General features: G+C 41.2%; 1 protein-coding gene across 1 annotated transcript in view; it reads right to left on the bottom strand.

Moving 5' to 3' along the window:
- The window catches only part of LOC143446359 (uncharacterized), a 48,328-nt gene that overhangs the window by 4,951 nt on the left and 27,570 nt on the right, over positions 1 to 15,807 (bottom strand). The window contains exons 43-87 of the mRNA XM_076945958.1: positions 15,473 to 15,761; positions 15,202 to 15,350; positions 14,797 to 15,013; positions 14,437 to 14,586; positions 14,124 to 14,322; positions 13,831 to 13,998; positions 13,598 to 13,717; positions 13,338 to 13,469; positions 12,927 to 13,173; positions 11,928 to 12,746; positions 11,623 to 11,720; positions 11,287 to 11,426; positions 11,071 to 11,167; positions 10,604 to 10,822; positions 10,039 to 10,196; positions 9,654 to 9,780; positions 9,371 to 9,533; positions 8,886 to 9,111; positions 8,483 to 8,700; positions 7,943 to 8,216; positions 7,681 to 7,864; positions 7,412 to 7,489; positions 7,187 to 7,333; positions 6,796 to 6,984; positions 6,603 to 6,693; positions 6,383 to 6,487; positions 6,093 to 6,313; positions 5,767 to 5,968; positions 5,487 to 5,624; positions 4,888 to 5,189; positions 4,336 to 4,519; positions 3,857 to 4,019; positions 3,647 to 3,749; positions 3,274 to 3,480; positions 3,032 to 3,172; positions 2,681 to 2,879; positions 2,457 to 2,528; positions 2,158 to 2,326; positions 1,776 to 2,088; positions 1,541 to 1,690; positions 1,273 to 1,427; positions 1,017 to 1,145; positions 566 to 770; positions 346 to 420; positions 20 to 197 (exon numbers count right to left, since the gene is read on the bottom strand). Of these exons, the coding sequence (XP_076802073.1) occupies positions 20 to 197; positions 346 to 420; positions 566 to 770; positions 1,017 to 1,145; positions 1,273 to 1,427; positions 1,541 to 1,690; positions 1,776 to 2,088; positions 2,158 to 2,326; positions 2,457 to 2,528; positions 2,681 to 2,879; positions 3,032 to 3,172; positions 3,274 to 3,480; positions 3,647 to 3,749; positions 3,857 to 4,019; positions 4,336 to 4,519; positions 4,888 to 5,189; positions 5,487 to 5,624; positions 5,767 to 5,968; positions 6,093 to 6,313; positions 6,383 to 6,487; positions 6,603 to 6,693; positions 6,796 to 6,984; positions 7,187 to 7,333; positions 7,412 to 7,489; positions 7,681 to 7,864; positions 7,943 to 8,216; positions 8,483 to 8,700; positions 8,886 to 9,111; positions 9,371 to 9,533; positions 9,654 to 9,780; positions 10,039 to 10,196; positions 10,604 to 10,822; positions 11,071 to 11,167; positions 11,287 to 11,426; positions 11,623 to 11,720; positions 11,928 to 12,746; positions 12,927 to 13,173; positions 13,338 to 13,469; positions 13,598 to 13,717; positions 13,831 to 13,998; positions 14,124 to 14,322; positions 14,437 to 14,586; positions 14,797 to 15,013; positions 15,202 to 15,350; positions 15,473 to 15,761 (8,310 nt within the window). The remainder of the gene's footprint in view (positions 1 to 19; positions 198 to 345; positions 421 to 565; positions 771 to 1,016; positions 1,146 to 1,272; positions 1,428 to 1,540; positions 1,691 to 1,775; positions 2,089 to 2,157; positions 2,327 to 2,456; positions 2,529 to 2,680; positions 2,880 to 3,031; positions 3,173 to 3,273; positions 3,481 to 3,646; positions 3,750 to 3,856; positions 4,020 to 4,335; positions 4,520 to 4,887; positions 5,190 to 5,486; positions 5,625 to 5,766; positions 5,969 to 6,092; positions 6,314 to 6,382; positions 6,488 to 6,602; positions 6,694 to 6,795; positions 6,985 to 7,186; positions 7,334 to 7,411; positions 7,490 to 7,680; positions 7,865 to 7,942; positions 8,217 to 8,482; positions 8,701 to 8,885; positions 9,112 to 9,370; positions 9,534 to 9,653; positions 9,781 to 10,038; positions 10,197 to 10,603; positions 10,823 to 11,070; positions 11,168 to 11,286; positions 11,427 to 11,622; positions 11,721 to 11,927; positions 12,747 to 12,926; positions 13,174 to 13,337; positions 13,470 to 13,597; positions 13,718 to 13,830; positions 13,999 to 14,123; positions 14,323 to 14,436; positions 14,587 to 14,796; positions 15,014 to 15,201; positions 15,351 to 15,472; positions 15,762 to 15,807) is intronic.

Raw genomic sequence — 15,807 nt, 5'->3', positions numbered from 1 at the left:
TTATTTCGCATTCTAGTACCTGTCAGGGCGTATTCCAACGCATGGGACAATGTAGAATCTTGCAGCGCGTGTACTCTGTTGTTGCCATGCCAACCGAAGCAGTTACGAGCCACCATCATGGAGTGAACTATGTAGATCGTGTTCATCGCTCGACGATTGTTGCTGCCGGCCCACTGGGCCAGGATATGATCAGAAACCTAAAAATAACGGCAAAATGGAAAAAGTCTACTTTTTACAAAGTTTTCTGTTGGTTGCAGTTGCCGGTATTGAGCTATAATAAAGATTTCTTCAAAAGCGAAAATCGTTCTAAATCTAACAACTAATGCAAAAGTCATTGCCACACACCTTTGAAATGACAGAGACGAGGCATGACGTGAAGATCGAACGGTCGCTCGGTGGAAGTTGCACGGCGCCAGAATCCTGAAACAATTCATTAAAATATCCTTTAGTTAGTTCTACAGTATAATTGTCTGTATAGAAATCATTTTGCAAAAATTAAGAAAACACTAGTTCCTTTGAATTAAAAATTTTCAGCCGTCGAATTGGAAACAAAAATCAAAATAACCTCTTCAATTAAACGAAGTAAAGAATCCCACGATATTTTGTATAGATATTGCGTCAACAGGGGAGGCAAACCGTCACAAGGCTTGGATGTTAGCCAAACCTGGAAGTGACCTCCTTGTGACGAAACAGAGGCCGTGTTATTTGCGTCATCCTTCCTGCTTATGTTCCCGACACGAGCCAATTGCATTTGAAGATCTTCGAAAAATCTTAGAAGAAAGCAATTATTTTCAGTTACTTGTTCTTAGTATCAACCGATATAACTAGGCATAGACCACAGGTCGGCCCTTAGTCTAGTGGTTATTGTTGTTTCATTAGAGCTAAAGTTTTAAAATTGGTTTAATTATTGTAACTGTTTTAAGTTAAAACTTTTAACTAATTTAATGGATGTTTTATTTCAATTGATTCTGGCGTGTTCTGCCGTTCTGACGTAAGAGACGTTTTGAACGTATTACTTGTCTGGTGCCAAGTGCAGTCCTTCTACTAGTGCCCAAGAATCTTGACTGAGAGCCGTGTCAATGCATCTTGTTGCTTCTTGCCGGTAACCATCGCCGAGGGTGACCGATTCCACGGTTACTTTATATCTTTATGGGAAACAGGAATACTCAATGTCAGTCAAACAAATTTTATTTAATTAATGAATACATTATATTTTTGGAAAATAAAAAACGTTTCTATGCTAAACACGAAATGTTTTAAAAGTAAACTTACTTATCAGCCAACTTTTTGATAGCATCGGCAGGATGGATGGCTATTTGTGACATAGTTTCAACTGTGGACTCGGGCATGAGAACCAGTATACCAAGTGTGTTAGAAACGTCTTTAAACAAGCTCTCGGCTTCTATTACGCAACGCTTGCCAACCACCTAAACAAGTATAACCGTTAAAAACATGAAATGCCAGATCCTTTGGGTAAGTCCTACATGAAAAACTACTTAAAATTTTTTATTGTATTAACGACTGTTGTAACAAGAACAACCTCCGACAATGGGTAATCCTTAATGTGTTGATCTACGTAAAGTTGAAGAGCTGGTTCATAGCGATCCGGCCTTAAAGTTCTTATGAGAAGGAGCCGCTGGAAATCTGACAGATCCGAAGTCTCCTCTTGTTGAAGCGGTAACTCCTCCAACTAAGAGAGCACAATCGGAGCATAAACTAAATAACTTTTTCATGTGTCTGCAAGCTCATGCGAGTGGAAGTGTTTTAAGTCTCACCTCGGGTTCCTTGCTCTCGTACCATATCTTCCAGAGGTCTGACGATTCCGCAACGCGGACGCAGACTCCCTCCATAGTACTAGGGAGGATAGAGAACGCTAATAAATCTTCCCATCTATCCGCTGGCATCCAATCCGGAACCGGAGCGTTACATTCAAAATCCAAAAGACTTATTTTCAGAGGACGACCGAATCCAGGATTTCCATGGATCAGAAGAACAAGCTCTTCCTCCAAGAAGGGATCATCCGCTTCTTCCGACAGGATGTTTAGCAGAGTTAAAGCGGTGACATGAAGACGGTGCTCCGGGAAAATACTGGAAAACGTCCAAAATGTTCATACCTTGACATCAGGAAAATTAACATAACAATGTTGCCTAAAATACCTTCCATAAATACCAGCAAACACCCTTCTGCTTAAATCGTCAACGATTTCCTTGACTTTCTCAGACGAAAATGTTTCGTAATCCAAGGTCGGTAACTCCGTCATTTCCGGCACTGCTACGTAACTTCCCGGTTCGCTATTAGCATCGTCTTCCGAATCTTGTGTAGGTTCTAAAAGTGCGGGAACCAATGCAACACGTTGTTTAGGGTCCACAAAATGAATCTTACTATATTGCAACCTGTATCGACATATTATCAGACAAAATAGTGATCTTCAAAGAATTTAACGTGAAATAGCAACCTTCGGTGGGAATGGGTTCGTTTTGATCATCGGACTGTTCTTCACTCTCTTCTGGTGTCGCCTCAATATTTTCTATAAGAAGCAAAATAATATTTTTAGTCACAGAAAAACATCACGGGACGGCATAGGTTGATAAGGTTGAGTTTGATGTATTTAAAACGCATCAACAATTATTCTCCTGCATAATATATCCAGGAGCCTCCAGGTTACAAAAATCATCTCACCGATTCCTCTGATCGACTTCTTTGCACTTCCTAGTCTAAGGCTCGCTTTCCTCTTCTGCATGTTCTGGATCTGCTGCTCCTCTGCGTCTGTTGGATGAACGACTTCGACATTCCCAAGTACTTTCGTCTCCTCATCATCACTTTCATATTCACATCCCACGGAGGAGTCGAAGAGGTGCAGGAAGTATGGGAGCGGGATCTGAATAAGTGACGTTACTAAGCAACACTCACAAAACAACTGACAGCATTTTACTTACCTGCAACATACAGCAGCTAAGTAGAAACATGCAACCATAAAAATACGAAGCTAACTTGTAGCTTTTCTCATTCATTTTCTGTAATCAAATGTACCTGATAATGAATGTTGAGTGCTGGTATTGCTCGGCATATCGAATACAGCAAAGCGGCACGTTGAGCAATTGGAAATAATTCCTCGGTTAAGTTGGTCAGACTGGCAAAGAGCCCTTCACAGTGGCGTAGCTTTGCTGAAACCTATGATAACAGAAAATTGAGTATTAAGATGAAAAAATATGAAAACATACAAAACTGTTAGTGTGTTTCCCTTGATGAAACAAATTGGAATCTTGACTTACTGAAGCTTTCAATTCTACGACATTTGAAAGGAATTTCGTTGAGTTTTCAATTGCTTTAGGATCATCACCCGTAACCAGCCGTTCGCACAAGATGGCTTCTAACTGCGCTAACGTGTGGCGATGCTGTCGTAAAGATCGTGCCACACGAAGGCGCTCCCGGTAAATATCTGGTCGTACTCGCTGGAGAGCGCGAAGCAGTAAATCTTCCTGCAATTCGCAGAAATTCGTTTTAAATATTTGTAACTTCAAATAGGTTGACGTAGTATACTCGCCGTTTGCTATCTTGCAAATTATTTTTAACCGCGGTGGTGCCAGTTATTTGACTTCTGACAGCTGGTAATTTTGGATCGTTTTAGAAAAATCTTACCCATACCTGCAAACTTTCAGTACTCGGAAGAAAACTGATGAGTTGCGTTGCCGCCACAATATCCGGGTGAAGTTTGGCCGCAGTCATTTGGGTTGTAGTGAGATAAAGTCTACAAAATCAAAGATAATCTTGCCTTAAGATTTTCAAAGACTGAACGACACTTCAAGAGCAAAAATATACTACCCAGTTGCAACAAGTTGTTTCAAATTATCGTACCTGAAAGTGTCAGGACAAAGCAAACGCCGACCTAAGAATCGGATAGTCATGTTTTCATCCGAGGAGCGCTCATCACGCCATCCGCTGGTGTTAGCATGATGGATAAGTGGCCGCACGAGGGGGCCTGCCTGGTGCTCACAATCCATCAACATTAGCGTGTGGCCTGATGCCAAAAGTAAAAAAAAAGAATTAGGATTTGAGACTACCATAATGGGCGCACGTTTGGACATTCGAAAAAGAAAAAACAAAACTTTCTAAATTCGGTGGTCGTCATTGACACGGATTTATAGGTATCTGGGTCAGGAAAGTTTTATTAAGTTACATTATAATACGTTAGTTACTAACGTATGTTACTCTGTTACTGGTTGATATATTATTTCTGAATTAGAGTTAGATGTCAATCAGCAATTAGTCCCTATACAATGCGTGTTATGAATTTAAAACTAAAAATTAACTTTCTATGAGATTTCACAACTGACCTCCCAACACAGCCTTCTCTATGGCAGTCACTTGACTAGTCTCTATGTTGGCCGACAGGTTGACCGGGGTAATGCTTCGATTGTTACGTAAATGGACGGCGCACCAATCAACTCCAGCCAGGTAAGGATCCAAAAGAAGCGGAGGTCTTTGCCAAGACGAAACCATCACCGCGGCGTTATGGAGCTGCAAAAATATAAATCTAAACAACAAACTTACACACAATAACAGGTAAAAAAATGAAGCTCTTTTATTTAGCGTGTATGTCTGTTGGGTTCCTTATCTTAACTTCAACGTAGAAATGTTCCAAACCATATAGTAGCGATACTAATCACTCACTTACGATAACTAGTAAAGTATCATTATATACTAGCGCTGAAAACTAAACCAAACTCTTAAAAAAAGTATTGGAACTATTGAAAATTTTTTACTTTGTGCTGCTACTTTTACTGTAATTTCGTGTGGAATGTTGTCGGCCAAGAGCAGGTATATTTATTATGCGTTACGGTATTTAATAGACGAATTCCAAACTCAAAATAACCACAAAATCTTACCTGGTGCTGCGCGAAGTCCTTAGTCATCCAATCCTGTAGCGTTTCCTCGCCAGCCAGAATCTTAGCTATGGCGCTCACCAACTTCTGGTACTCGTCGTTGCTCATGTAAGGCAGAGTAGCCGCCGTGTACGGTGTGAAAGAGGCAGCCTGGGAAATAGTGGTTTCCACTTCCGGCTGCACGAGGTCCTGGGAACCATTGTTCTCCGTTTTGTCACGACCTTCCGTTATGACGTCATCGTGTTCGTCATCAGCGTCCGCTTCCTCAGTTAAGGGTGGTAGATGGTTGGGTACGTTGGTGGGTTCTAGCAATTCATCGCATAAGGTGGTTATTAGATAATTACACAATCATGTCACATGTGGCTATTTCACCGAAGACATTAAGTCGGGGGTAAGAATAAGCAAGGATGGAAAACTTAAATTTTAGGGTTAGCATCCACTTAATTTCCATGGATAGATTGGGAAAAACTTTGGGTTCATTTACGGTTACTTTCGATTGAGGTATATTATATTATAGGTATGTTTTTTTTTCTGGCTTCAACTCACATCAACTGACGGTTTAAGCATTGTCATTCAATAAATATTTTCATCATTGCACTCACCTTCTGTCTCCATCGTATCTGATTGGATTATACTGTTTGGCTGTTCTTCCTCTTCCTCTACCCTCCCTGCTTCCACGATGGCGTCAAGCACCGTGTCACCTTCGGTAACATTTCGTGGACTAGTTTCCAGCACAGGTTCTGCAATAAAAATGACATTTTGTGCGTAAAATTTGCAAGTTTCACACCTAAATATGATGAAAATTTGCTTCATATTTCGGTGTTAAATTTAAATTCAGTTTTAATTATTGTAAACCAAACTTAGTTTTATTTTGCACCATACCATTAACATCAACCATGAAATCAATTGCGTGTCCTTTGACAGGATCAATGGAATCAAAAACCAAGGGGATTCCTTTCTCAATCAGACATTGGGCCCAATCAACGGTGACCATCATACGACGAAACATGAAAGGATAAGGGGCTAGGTAGGTGGCGAAACCTGCCGCCATGGTCGCCGCCCCGACTACCCACTCCAGACGCTCCTAGAAGCACGCATTTGTTCACTATTGTACGACAAATATTTATTCATCACTTTATTAAAAATTCACCTAATAATCGTAAAAACAAAGCTAAGTAAAAGTACGATTTAAGCGGAAGCTAACCCACCCCAAAGCATTTGAGAACTGCACAGCAACGTTGATGTTCTCCGGCTAACACTTGTCGGAATTTGGCCGCAACTCTCAAGTGTTCTTCCATTTCTTTGCGCTTTTCTTCTTGACTGTTCTTATCAGCGGTCGCTTGCTCGAAACCATCCGCTAGATCGCGCAGTCGAGCTTCTAAAGCGTCCTTCTTGCTTTCAAGCTGGCGAAGTTTGTGTTGAGCATCGCCTGGAGAAAATTAAAGTGTCAGGTAGTCTATCTAAACATTATCCGTCCAAATTTCAGGGCTAACATTACCTATTGAGGATGAGGTCTCTTGTACTTTCGCGCGCAGAGGTTTCACCTTGTTAATCATAGTCGTGTGGTACCTCACCACGCCTTGCACCCATTTCAGTAACGAACCTTATTTGGAAAAGACAAATTTAGTACGCAAGGTGAATAACTTTGGGATTGACTTTGGCATTGAGGTTCTTCTAATCGTGTTCTAGTAAAGTAATCTTTGTTTGAAATAACTGACCTGCTGCTGTATTTCCACCCGCCTTTGTAGTCAGGTTTTCAGGTGTAAAATTTTCTTTTTCCCAAAACGATTCCAGAGTTTCGAGAGTACTCTAAAGAAAACAAGAAAAAAATTAAATAGTGATAAGCAGGAATCAAACCAACTGAAGTGTGAATAAATTACCATAAACTAGTTAACAAATCAAAACTATTACCAGTGGCATTGGCATCTCATCAAAGCTCGAAAGCTCATCCAGGAAACGATCAAGATTGGCCATCTGGCGTTTGGCTCCCTTGCTCCAGGTCACATCTGAATTGGGAGACTTCAAAATCATGATGATAGCAGCCATCAAGTCTTCTACTTCAGCGTCGGGCTTCTGGAGAGATCTAAGTTCAGAGAGTTCCTGGATGGCAAAAAAAGTTTACGTGAAGTACTATGATCTGAATCACAGATTCAAAAATGTCAGGAAACTGTCATAAAATTTCTCAATAAACGGGGCTACAGAAAAGATAAAAACAAAAGATTTCCATTGCTGGAAGTGTCTCGGAAGCAAAGAGATTTGCACAAGATGAAAATCGACAATTTTTGTTATCATTCGCTCTCACTTGCACGTCAATCTCCTTGACAACTTTCTTCGTATCCGCCACTATGGCCGCCGCCTTGAAAACCGCTTTCTCGTGTGCAAGCTGGTACTCGGGCAGAGTCTTCTTCAAATACCGAATTTTCTTAATTTGACGTCGCACAGCAGACACCTTGATTTTAAAAAACGTAGTAAACCACCAGCCTCTTCATATTGAATATGGTCAGCTCAATAGATGAATACACTCTACCTGCTGCTCGGTGATGACCATGTCCTGACCGATTTGAGCTAAAAGTTGTAACGTGCCGGCTTTGTGTTCCGCTAAAACCTATACAGTATATAATTGAGGGTAACTAATGAAAAAATATCAAATAAAGGAGCAAACTTTGACGTTAAACAACGTAATTCAGCAGTATTTCGTAAATAAACACGCATAGTTTCACAAAAATGCACACATAACCAAGAAAACACGAAATAAACTAAAGTTGTTTGAAGTGACCTCGGTAAAGCATAACCGACCTGTTTCTCACGGTCCAAATCTTTTTGCAAGGCTTCCGCAATCGCATTCTCACGGTCGATATTCTCCAAAGCGCCGCGAGTGGCAAAGTGACTCTTCTTCACCGCTTGGCGGCGATCGCGATAAAGGTGCAGGAACCTTTCCACCAGTTTCTCGTAGGCGTAATTGCTTACATGGCCTGGTATTCTGTGCCACAACATCGTAAGTATACTAGATTCATGTAAATTGATCTCCTATAAAACTTCTACGTAGTTTGAAGCCTACTTGTAAAACTTGTCGTTGTCTTTCATCTTCACAGCGGTGTGGATATTGGCCAGTAGATGAGCCACATTCTCCTGTCGCCGCCTGTCCATGATCCAGTGGCCTCGTACACTCTTGTTCTCAGCCGAATCCGCATCCTCTCCGTTCAGGTCCTGTTTGCCAAAGTGGTAGAGTGCGTTGGCGACCAGTTCCTCGTGGTTCCAGTGATGGAGCGTAATCGCGTTCATGCGGTTGAAGAGAGAAGGGAACTCCAAACTCTGTGCCATGAACGGCCGACCTGTGGAGAAGTTAAACGGAGGGAAAATATGATGATTTATGTTATTATCAAATACGCAAGATCTTACACATTTAATTACACGGTACATACAAGCCGCGGTAAATAGTCCGTTACTGCGTACTGTACTATACCTATGATACAAGAACCATTGTGTGACCTCAACTTCCCTCGCTTTGGTCCCTCGAGGGGATAATTAATTAGCAAGGAAATAATGCCAGAAATATAACTAGCAATAAAATTACTAAACTTTCGGACGAAAAACTAACCAGTTTTTGAACATATGACAACCACCCTCAGGTTCTTAGTGACTGTGCCCAAAAAGAAATTCCAAGCAACATCGCGCGAATAAGTCAGGCCTGCTGCAGTCACATCGCTTCGGACGGAATTAGCGATAGTTGTTTGTTCATCGGGCGTGAACAAGTGTGAAATTGCACCATGCCGAACAAACTCGTCGACCATGGTGAGACATTCGTTTGTTAAACTCCTGTAGGGGGTATTAGCAGTCAATAAAGGCGTGGAAGTGATTACCAAATGAATGGTTATCAAAACGCAGCTCGTTAGCTTCGTGCACTACGCTTTGCTTTTTGCATAAAATCACTTTATTTGAATATTCATACATATATTTTTTTAGTTTTTAATTATTGGCTCCATATTACTGAATGCACTCACTTGTCGTCATGCATCATGAACACGACCTTTTCCCCTTTGACTCCAGCTTGGTTGTAAAGTTGAACGAGATTCTTCTTGAAGTGGGAGAGACAGATTCGCTCCTCTTCCGGTAGAGAAGTGGGACCGCTTCCTGATGACGAGGAAGAGGAGGAGGTTTGTGCATCCACTGAGACCGGACTTATCATTGGGGGAAGACTGATGACTTTAAACCCTCCGAGATGGCTGGCTGTTAAGTCGAAGCAAAAAATCAACGTAAATTACTTCCAAATTTTATGCGTAGAAATCGATCAGGTTTAACCGGCAGTATATTTAGGAAAACATTCACGTAACTTTAGATAAATACTCATTGCGATAGCGATACAATAAGTTGAACGTAAACAAAATGTACAACAGGACTGATTACAAGCACAGTAAATTTCAAAATACCGAATTAATTTAAGAGCGAAGCATATACTAAATCACCGAGTAGACTATGCCAAACATACCCAGTCTGACCATAAGTGAGGCAAGAACAGGGCAGCCTTCACCAAAGAGCAGTGTATGGGCCGTGTGGTGAGGACTCTGCACAATGCGAGCCAACCGACATATCAACGATATCGTGTCTTCATACAGACTAAGACGCATCTGTACGTTTACCTTGTTGTATTCCTACAGTATACAAGTACAGGTGTCATTCTATGTGTTTCCGAACTGAAGATACTTGTCGAGTCGAACTTAAACAAAGTTTTAGTTTAGGAAAGTATCACTGCTTGCATTAGTCCTGGCCACCTTCAATGCTTCCATTAGAAGATCGTGCAAAGCGGCCTGATTGGTTACCGGCTTGTAATAGTCAGTCACTTGGGCGGAATTACCGACCTCTGAGTTTTGCATGTTCGAAGAATTGCGACCTACGTGTCTGCAACAAATAGCCTGTTACCAGGTAGCTAACGTAAAGTCTATTAGTGTTTTAACAATTTAGTGTGAAATAATGCTACTGATAAACAACTGCAGTAGTGCTCTGTTACAATAAGTAATGACATCTGTGAATGTAAAAATTGCGATCAAGTTATGTTACGATTATTGTTTTCCAGAATATATTACAAGTTGCTTACCCTCGCCTTAAAATTTTTAGAAACCTAATCACTTTAAAAGTCAATTGATCAAATAATCTTACTTTCCGGCGGTTACAAGGCCGCTATCCAGCTCTCGAACGCTGCTGAAAGGCGGTTGCTTATTGGCCAAAACAACCGGCAGGTATTTGTTTTCAGTTAAATACTTCCTGACAGACGTGTCCAGGGCATGCCTGTACCTCTCTCTGTCCACGTCGGAGACCTTTAACAAGACAACAAACCCTAGAATAAATACATTTAGAAAACCCTACAATAACTATATGAGCATGCGAACCTTTAGAAAAGTATTGTGGTTTAAATGTCATTCAACATAATAAGTTTAAGTGTTATGAAAAGTTTTAATGACGGCTGAATTTGCCACAAAGCTTTACCCTGCGGTCTTTACATTTCAAACAACAGTAAGTTAACGCAACGGAAAGCTCACTTTATATATAGTAGTAAGGGGTGACGCGAGACAATACTTTTACTGGTCCGTGAATTTTTACACTGATAACAAAAATTTACAACCGCGTAGTTTTTAAACCGACATCAGTTAGTTTTCACTTTAAAGCTGAAGAGAAAAATGTCAGCAAAATTGTAACCAAACATTGACCGGAAAACTTTCACTACCATTCTTCGCCCGTAAGTCCAGTCGCATTCGTGTCGCCATAGCAACAACAGATCGCGCTGATGACAGCCAGGAGCAAGTGAGAGCATCAGATTTCGGAAGATTCTCTCCAAATCGCAAAGAGCGAAATGATAGTGAGCCCTGGTGGGCACAGGAAGGTACATATGTCTTAATCTTTCTTGAAGTTCAACAGTTACCATGGTCAAATCGGAGAGTAGATTCTGAAAAGAAAACGTAAATAAAATTGAATTTCACCACGTCAGGATGCTGCCATATGCTGTGTGTGCCTTTCTTGCAACTTCTTTAAATTAATTAAATAGTTTCGTCAGAAGGCAGAGGATAACCAAAGCGTCGCTTGAAAGTGCATTTATCGATGAAAAATAAGGCAATACAAAGGATCTCATGCGTAATTATATAAATGGTGAAAGTAGCAACAGGGTACTTAACATGCTTCTACTGAATGATATACCTTTAAAAGTCTTTCGTTTTCAACGCTGCTTTCACCGGCATTGCTTGTACCGGGTGAGGTGTTAGCATTCGGAAGGAAGTGACTATGGAGCATTGTGCTAAAAAAAACAAGAAAGTCATTCAACGGCATGCACATCATGCCCTATCCAGTATCCATGTTAGTTTAATTGATATTCGCTGCAAAGTTCTACAAGACACACCAGGTCTATAAACTGACCTAAATATTCCGTGCTGAGTCGCAACGTGCGGATATGGACAGGAAAATACTGAAAAGTGCCTAGTCATCCGCTGAGTCATCTTGCAAGATGTACCAGTTGGGCCAGGATTTACGGTAGTGACGTAAGTGGTGTTACTGACCTACAGTAAGTACAGATAATGCAATAAAACAGATACTATGGGCAAAAGTTAACAACTGGTAACACTTTAAAACTGACGGTCCAAAAAATACATTTAAAGAAAATTTCAAGAAAAAAGATTATATTACAAATTTAAAAAGATGTTATTCTTAACATATCACCACATTTATTAATTGGTTTAATTAAGAGCGTTCTACCTGCTGCCATTTATAAGTGAGAGGGTTTCTTACGCCGCCAGCGTCTAAATGTTGTCGTATCAACTCACAAGCTGATTGTAATCCACATTCCTCTTTTTCTGAAAAGAAGTTTGGAACATAACTCTTTATTGTAGCCTAACTCAAACGGTTATTATGTGTAATCGTATAAGATATAGAGCTATGTCATTCCATGCATATAGACATAAAACTAACTACAGCATCGTATGCTGCTCCAATGTCATTGAGAAATGCCTCATTTAGCCACGAGTAAACCAAACAGATTAACTTTAACAAATGTTGGTTACCTTCGCCAAGAGGTCGCGATAAATTGACGTCATCCACCATGCATAACAGCTTCTTGTTTCCACGAGGTGTGTACGTCACACCGTGTTTCCATTCTAAATGCTCAGACACCCTTGACCATAAAGTGCCAGCTTCTGTCAGTCGGTTGCAGTGAACGAACAAGCTGAGCACTTCGGCCACCTCGCCGCTACTGACATTGTTAACTCGCTCCCGCAAAACGGCGCTTTTTCCGCAGCCAAGAGGACCAACGATCACCGATGGATGTCCGGCATCCATAAGCGCTCCGACCAAATGCATCAGCTGGCTCGCATCCGGAGTGTGCACAAAGGCACTACTGACTCCGTTGAAACCAGAAAACTGTGGCATGTGATCATCCCACCTGGCAAAACTTCGGCTCTCTGGCTCGATGAAAAGGCGCCATGGCTCACTGGTGCCAGACGGGAACAGATTGGGCCAAGAGTCACAGCACCAGATCGCGAAAGCGCTCCTGGAATCGGCTTCAAGAGTACCGCCGAATGCCCAAAATGCAGCATAACCAATATAACGTTCTCGTTCAGACACAGTTACGTCACCTTGCTGGGGCAACAGGCAGTCCACCAACAAGCAGAAGGTACGCGTCATAGCCGCTGAACTTACGCGGGTGGTCTGACGTAATCGCATACCCACGTCATCAGAGGTAACCAAATGAGCAGGGGTGGTGTTTCTGACAAAATAATCGACAAGCTTGGGCAAGTATCTCATAACAATGTTCTGGGTGGCTGCGCGGGCGACCCTTGACAAATTTTCAGTCCAGTGAGTCAAAATTGTGTTCCACGTTACCTCTGTGAAAAGGAAATTGGTTTAATATTTTGGCGTAAAACAGGATTAAATTGCTTGAACGTACCCAAACTCTACAACGCTATCACACCAACATCAGGCAATAAAATTACAGGGCGTGGTATAGGGAATAGTTTTCTCTAAACATCCGAAATTCATGTAAAATTTCTTTGAAATAAACTTACCTGTTCCCGTGAATGCAACCAATGCAAGTTGAGGAGGAACATTGGGAGCAAGAGACGACAAGTCCTCCAATTCCCAGGCAACCCTCACATCGAAAGGAATGCAGAGTCTCTCATTGTTAGGAAGAGAGAGCCAGGATGATCCAATTGATTCTGTCCGCAGAAGCTGGACAAAAACATCTGCATCTTCCGGACGCATCTTACCATCCACGTGCAGGAGGAAGATGGAAGATCGAGCAGGATTAGGAGTCTGGAAAAAAATATACTTTTCAAGTGTTTTTTGAAACGCCAAATTGATTCAATTACCTTTGACGTAAAGACCACCATAGATGCTACAGGTAATTAAATGTCAATGCGTTTAATGAAGGTCAATAAAGTTATGAAAGGTCGCCAGATTCTTAAGATCAAATTCACCTCATCCGTTGCATCCTGGCCAAGGCAATGAGGTCTCAGCAAAGCTTGGATAAGGCCATCTCGCCACTCTCTATTGTCGGTCTCAAAGTAACCGAACAACTTTCTTCGTGAGTCAAGAGCATTGACGTAAATCTGAAAAGGCAAAAGCAACTGACAAATGAAGTTTACCGTCAAACATTAGGAGCTCTCGCAACTTTCGCAATACAAACAATGCCATCCATGAATGTTTATTTTCGCATAAAATCGAGCTTAAAACTCACCTTTTTGCAAGTGACGTCACACCCAAGATGTTTATGCGTCTGTGTAAAAACGTCGATGCATTTTGACTTTCCAACACCAGCAGAACCGTAAACTATAACTGACCGCATCGATTCCATCAGCTGAAAACATTTAAAACAAATGAGCAAAAACATAATTCAAGCCAGTGAAATCTTCTGACATACAAAGTCTAACATATCACAAATTTGAATTCAAGAATAGGTCTGGTTCATGCCTGGTATAATTGTGAGACTCTTGACTGGAAGGGTATTGAATGTGAAAGAAAACATTCTTTTGTCGCGGCGGCAATGGCGGCCTCCATTTCACCGACTGGTTCTGGATCTGGTTTATTTGTCTGGTATGGAGTGGATTCGGAATCGATAGGACCACTTGGGATGCTTGTCTAAGAGAAAGACACTCTTTAAGCTATGTCATTGCAGATTAATACCAGAAAGATAACAACCTTATAAAGGAAAAATAAAGAAAACATTCCAAGCTGTGTTCCTTGTAAAAGTAATTAAGACCCACCTTCACATTCATTTCTTCAGATTCTTCCAAATCAAAGTCAACATCGGCATCCGGCCACAAGTCAACCACGAATGTCGCCATAAGACTTCTATCCTCCTTTACAGGCAAACGGGGACAGAGGACGTTTCGTAGGGCAGTTGCTATGGCAACTTCTTCCATTTTTCGCATCGTCTCCACATCGGACTCGATTACTTCTCGACTGCACGCAAGGAGATAAAACAGTTTTGTGATTTTTTTCATTTGTTTAATTATGAGTTAACATTTTTATTAAATCATTCGTAATAACTGATGAGGAAGAGGACTTGAATCTTACTCCTTGTTGACTTGAATGACTTCTTGAGTCGCTGGATCAACCAAAGGGGCAATGGATGAGGAGGAAAAAATTCCTCCAGGTCCTCCCTCCTTTTCACTATCCTCATTCACGGAGCTGGCGAGTCCGCCAGAACTTGACATTAAACTTGACCTAAAAAGAAAATACAAAAGGGCTGAAGTGTTGGTTGATTAAGTGTTGATTTTTGAAACGATATCTACAAGTTTTGAAATAATTTTCACTTGCTGGATTTTTATACAACACGGTTGCTAAGTCCAAATAATCTCTTGAATTGGTTCACTGAATTCAACTCAGTTCTTATCAAACAAGTTCAGTTAGTTTTAGTTTCGAAGAACAACTCACCTGTGTTGCCAGATATTAGCAAATTTTTGCGTTTTAGCAGCAATAGTGTCACGATATTCCTGCTTGAGATCCAACTGTTCCCTCATGAGGTTATCCAGAACACTGCCAGAGCCGGAAATGACGTGATCCATAAGAGGAACTGACGTGGATACGTTGTCCAAGTAGGCGACGTTAGGCGGCGAGCCCTTTGGTATAGCAATTTCAGAAGCGGAGATACCTTTGGGGAAAAAAATGGTATGGTAAAAAACATATGAGATATGTTGTTGGATAAGAGATAGACCTAATGCAGGTATTTTCTTTCTTGAGTAATTTCTTACAGCAAAGTTTAATATTTTGTAAAGTATAAGGACATTTTTGTATAGCAAGAGGCTAGTCTTTTACAAATTAATTTTTACGTCGTCTTACTGGAATGGGATAGAGTTGAGATAAGGGAACCGCATAGATCCAAAAATATGCAAAGTTTCCGTGCAAGTTGACCAGCCTGAGTGAAGCCTTGAGCCAAAAGTTGAATTTCAAAGACAGCCTTGCGATCCGGCACCACTCCGTTAATTACTCTAAGACGAATTTCGGCCACTTGCTTAGAAGTGTTTTTATAAGCCGCAAAAGCAAACGCTACACCAACATACCACCTTAGCTCTAATCTCCCAACATCACAAAATGAAATATTTCAACAAACCTAAAGTTGGACCGGCATTCTTCCGGGAGTTGTATTGCCGCCGACAGAACCGACTCGTTCAGTCCCTGTGTGTGCTTCTTGGAGCCGCAGAGGGTCACAAAGCAAGCCGCGTGAGGTGACAGCGATACCTCTTCACTCATCAGAATGATGGATGGTTTGCTGGCTATCAACGCACGGTGAACTTCCGCAGCCAATTGTCCAGTGACCGATAAAACTGACGGTTTGAGAGTATCAAGGTTTTGGAGACAAATCCAGCATCCAGTTTCGGCAATTCCTTTGAAAAGGTCACCTGGTTCGCAGAGAAAAAAACATTATAGAATGAAAAATTATAATAA

This window comes from Clavelina lepadiformis, chromosome 2, assembly GCF_947623445.1.
Source record: "Clavelina lepadiformis chromosome 2, kaClaLepa1.1, whole genome shotgun sequence".
NCBI lineage: Eukaryota > Metazoa > Chordata > Ascidiacea > Aplousobranchia > Clavelinidae > Clavelina > Clavelina lepadiformis.
The sequence above is the reverse complement of the archived record's forward strand: the minus strand, read 5'-3'. Positions and strand labels throughout refer to the sequence as shown.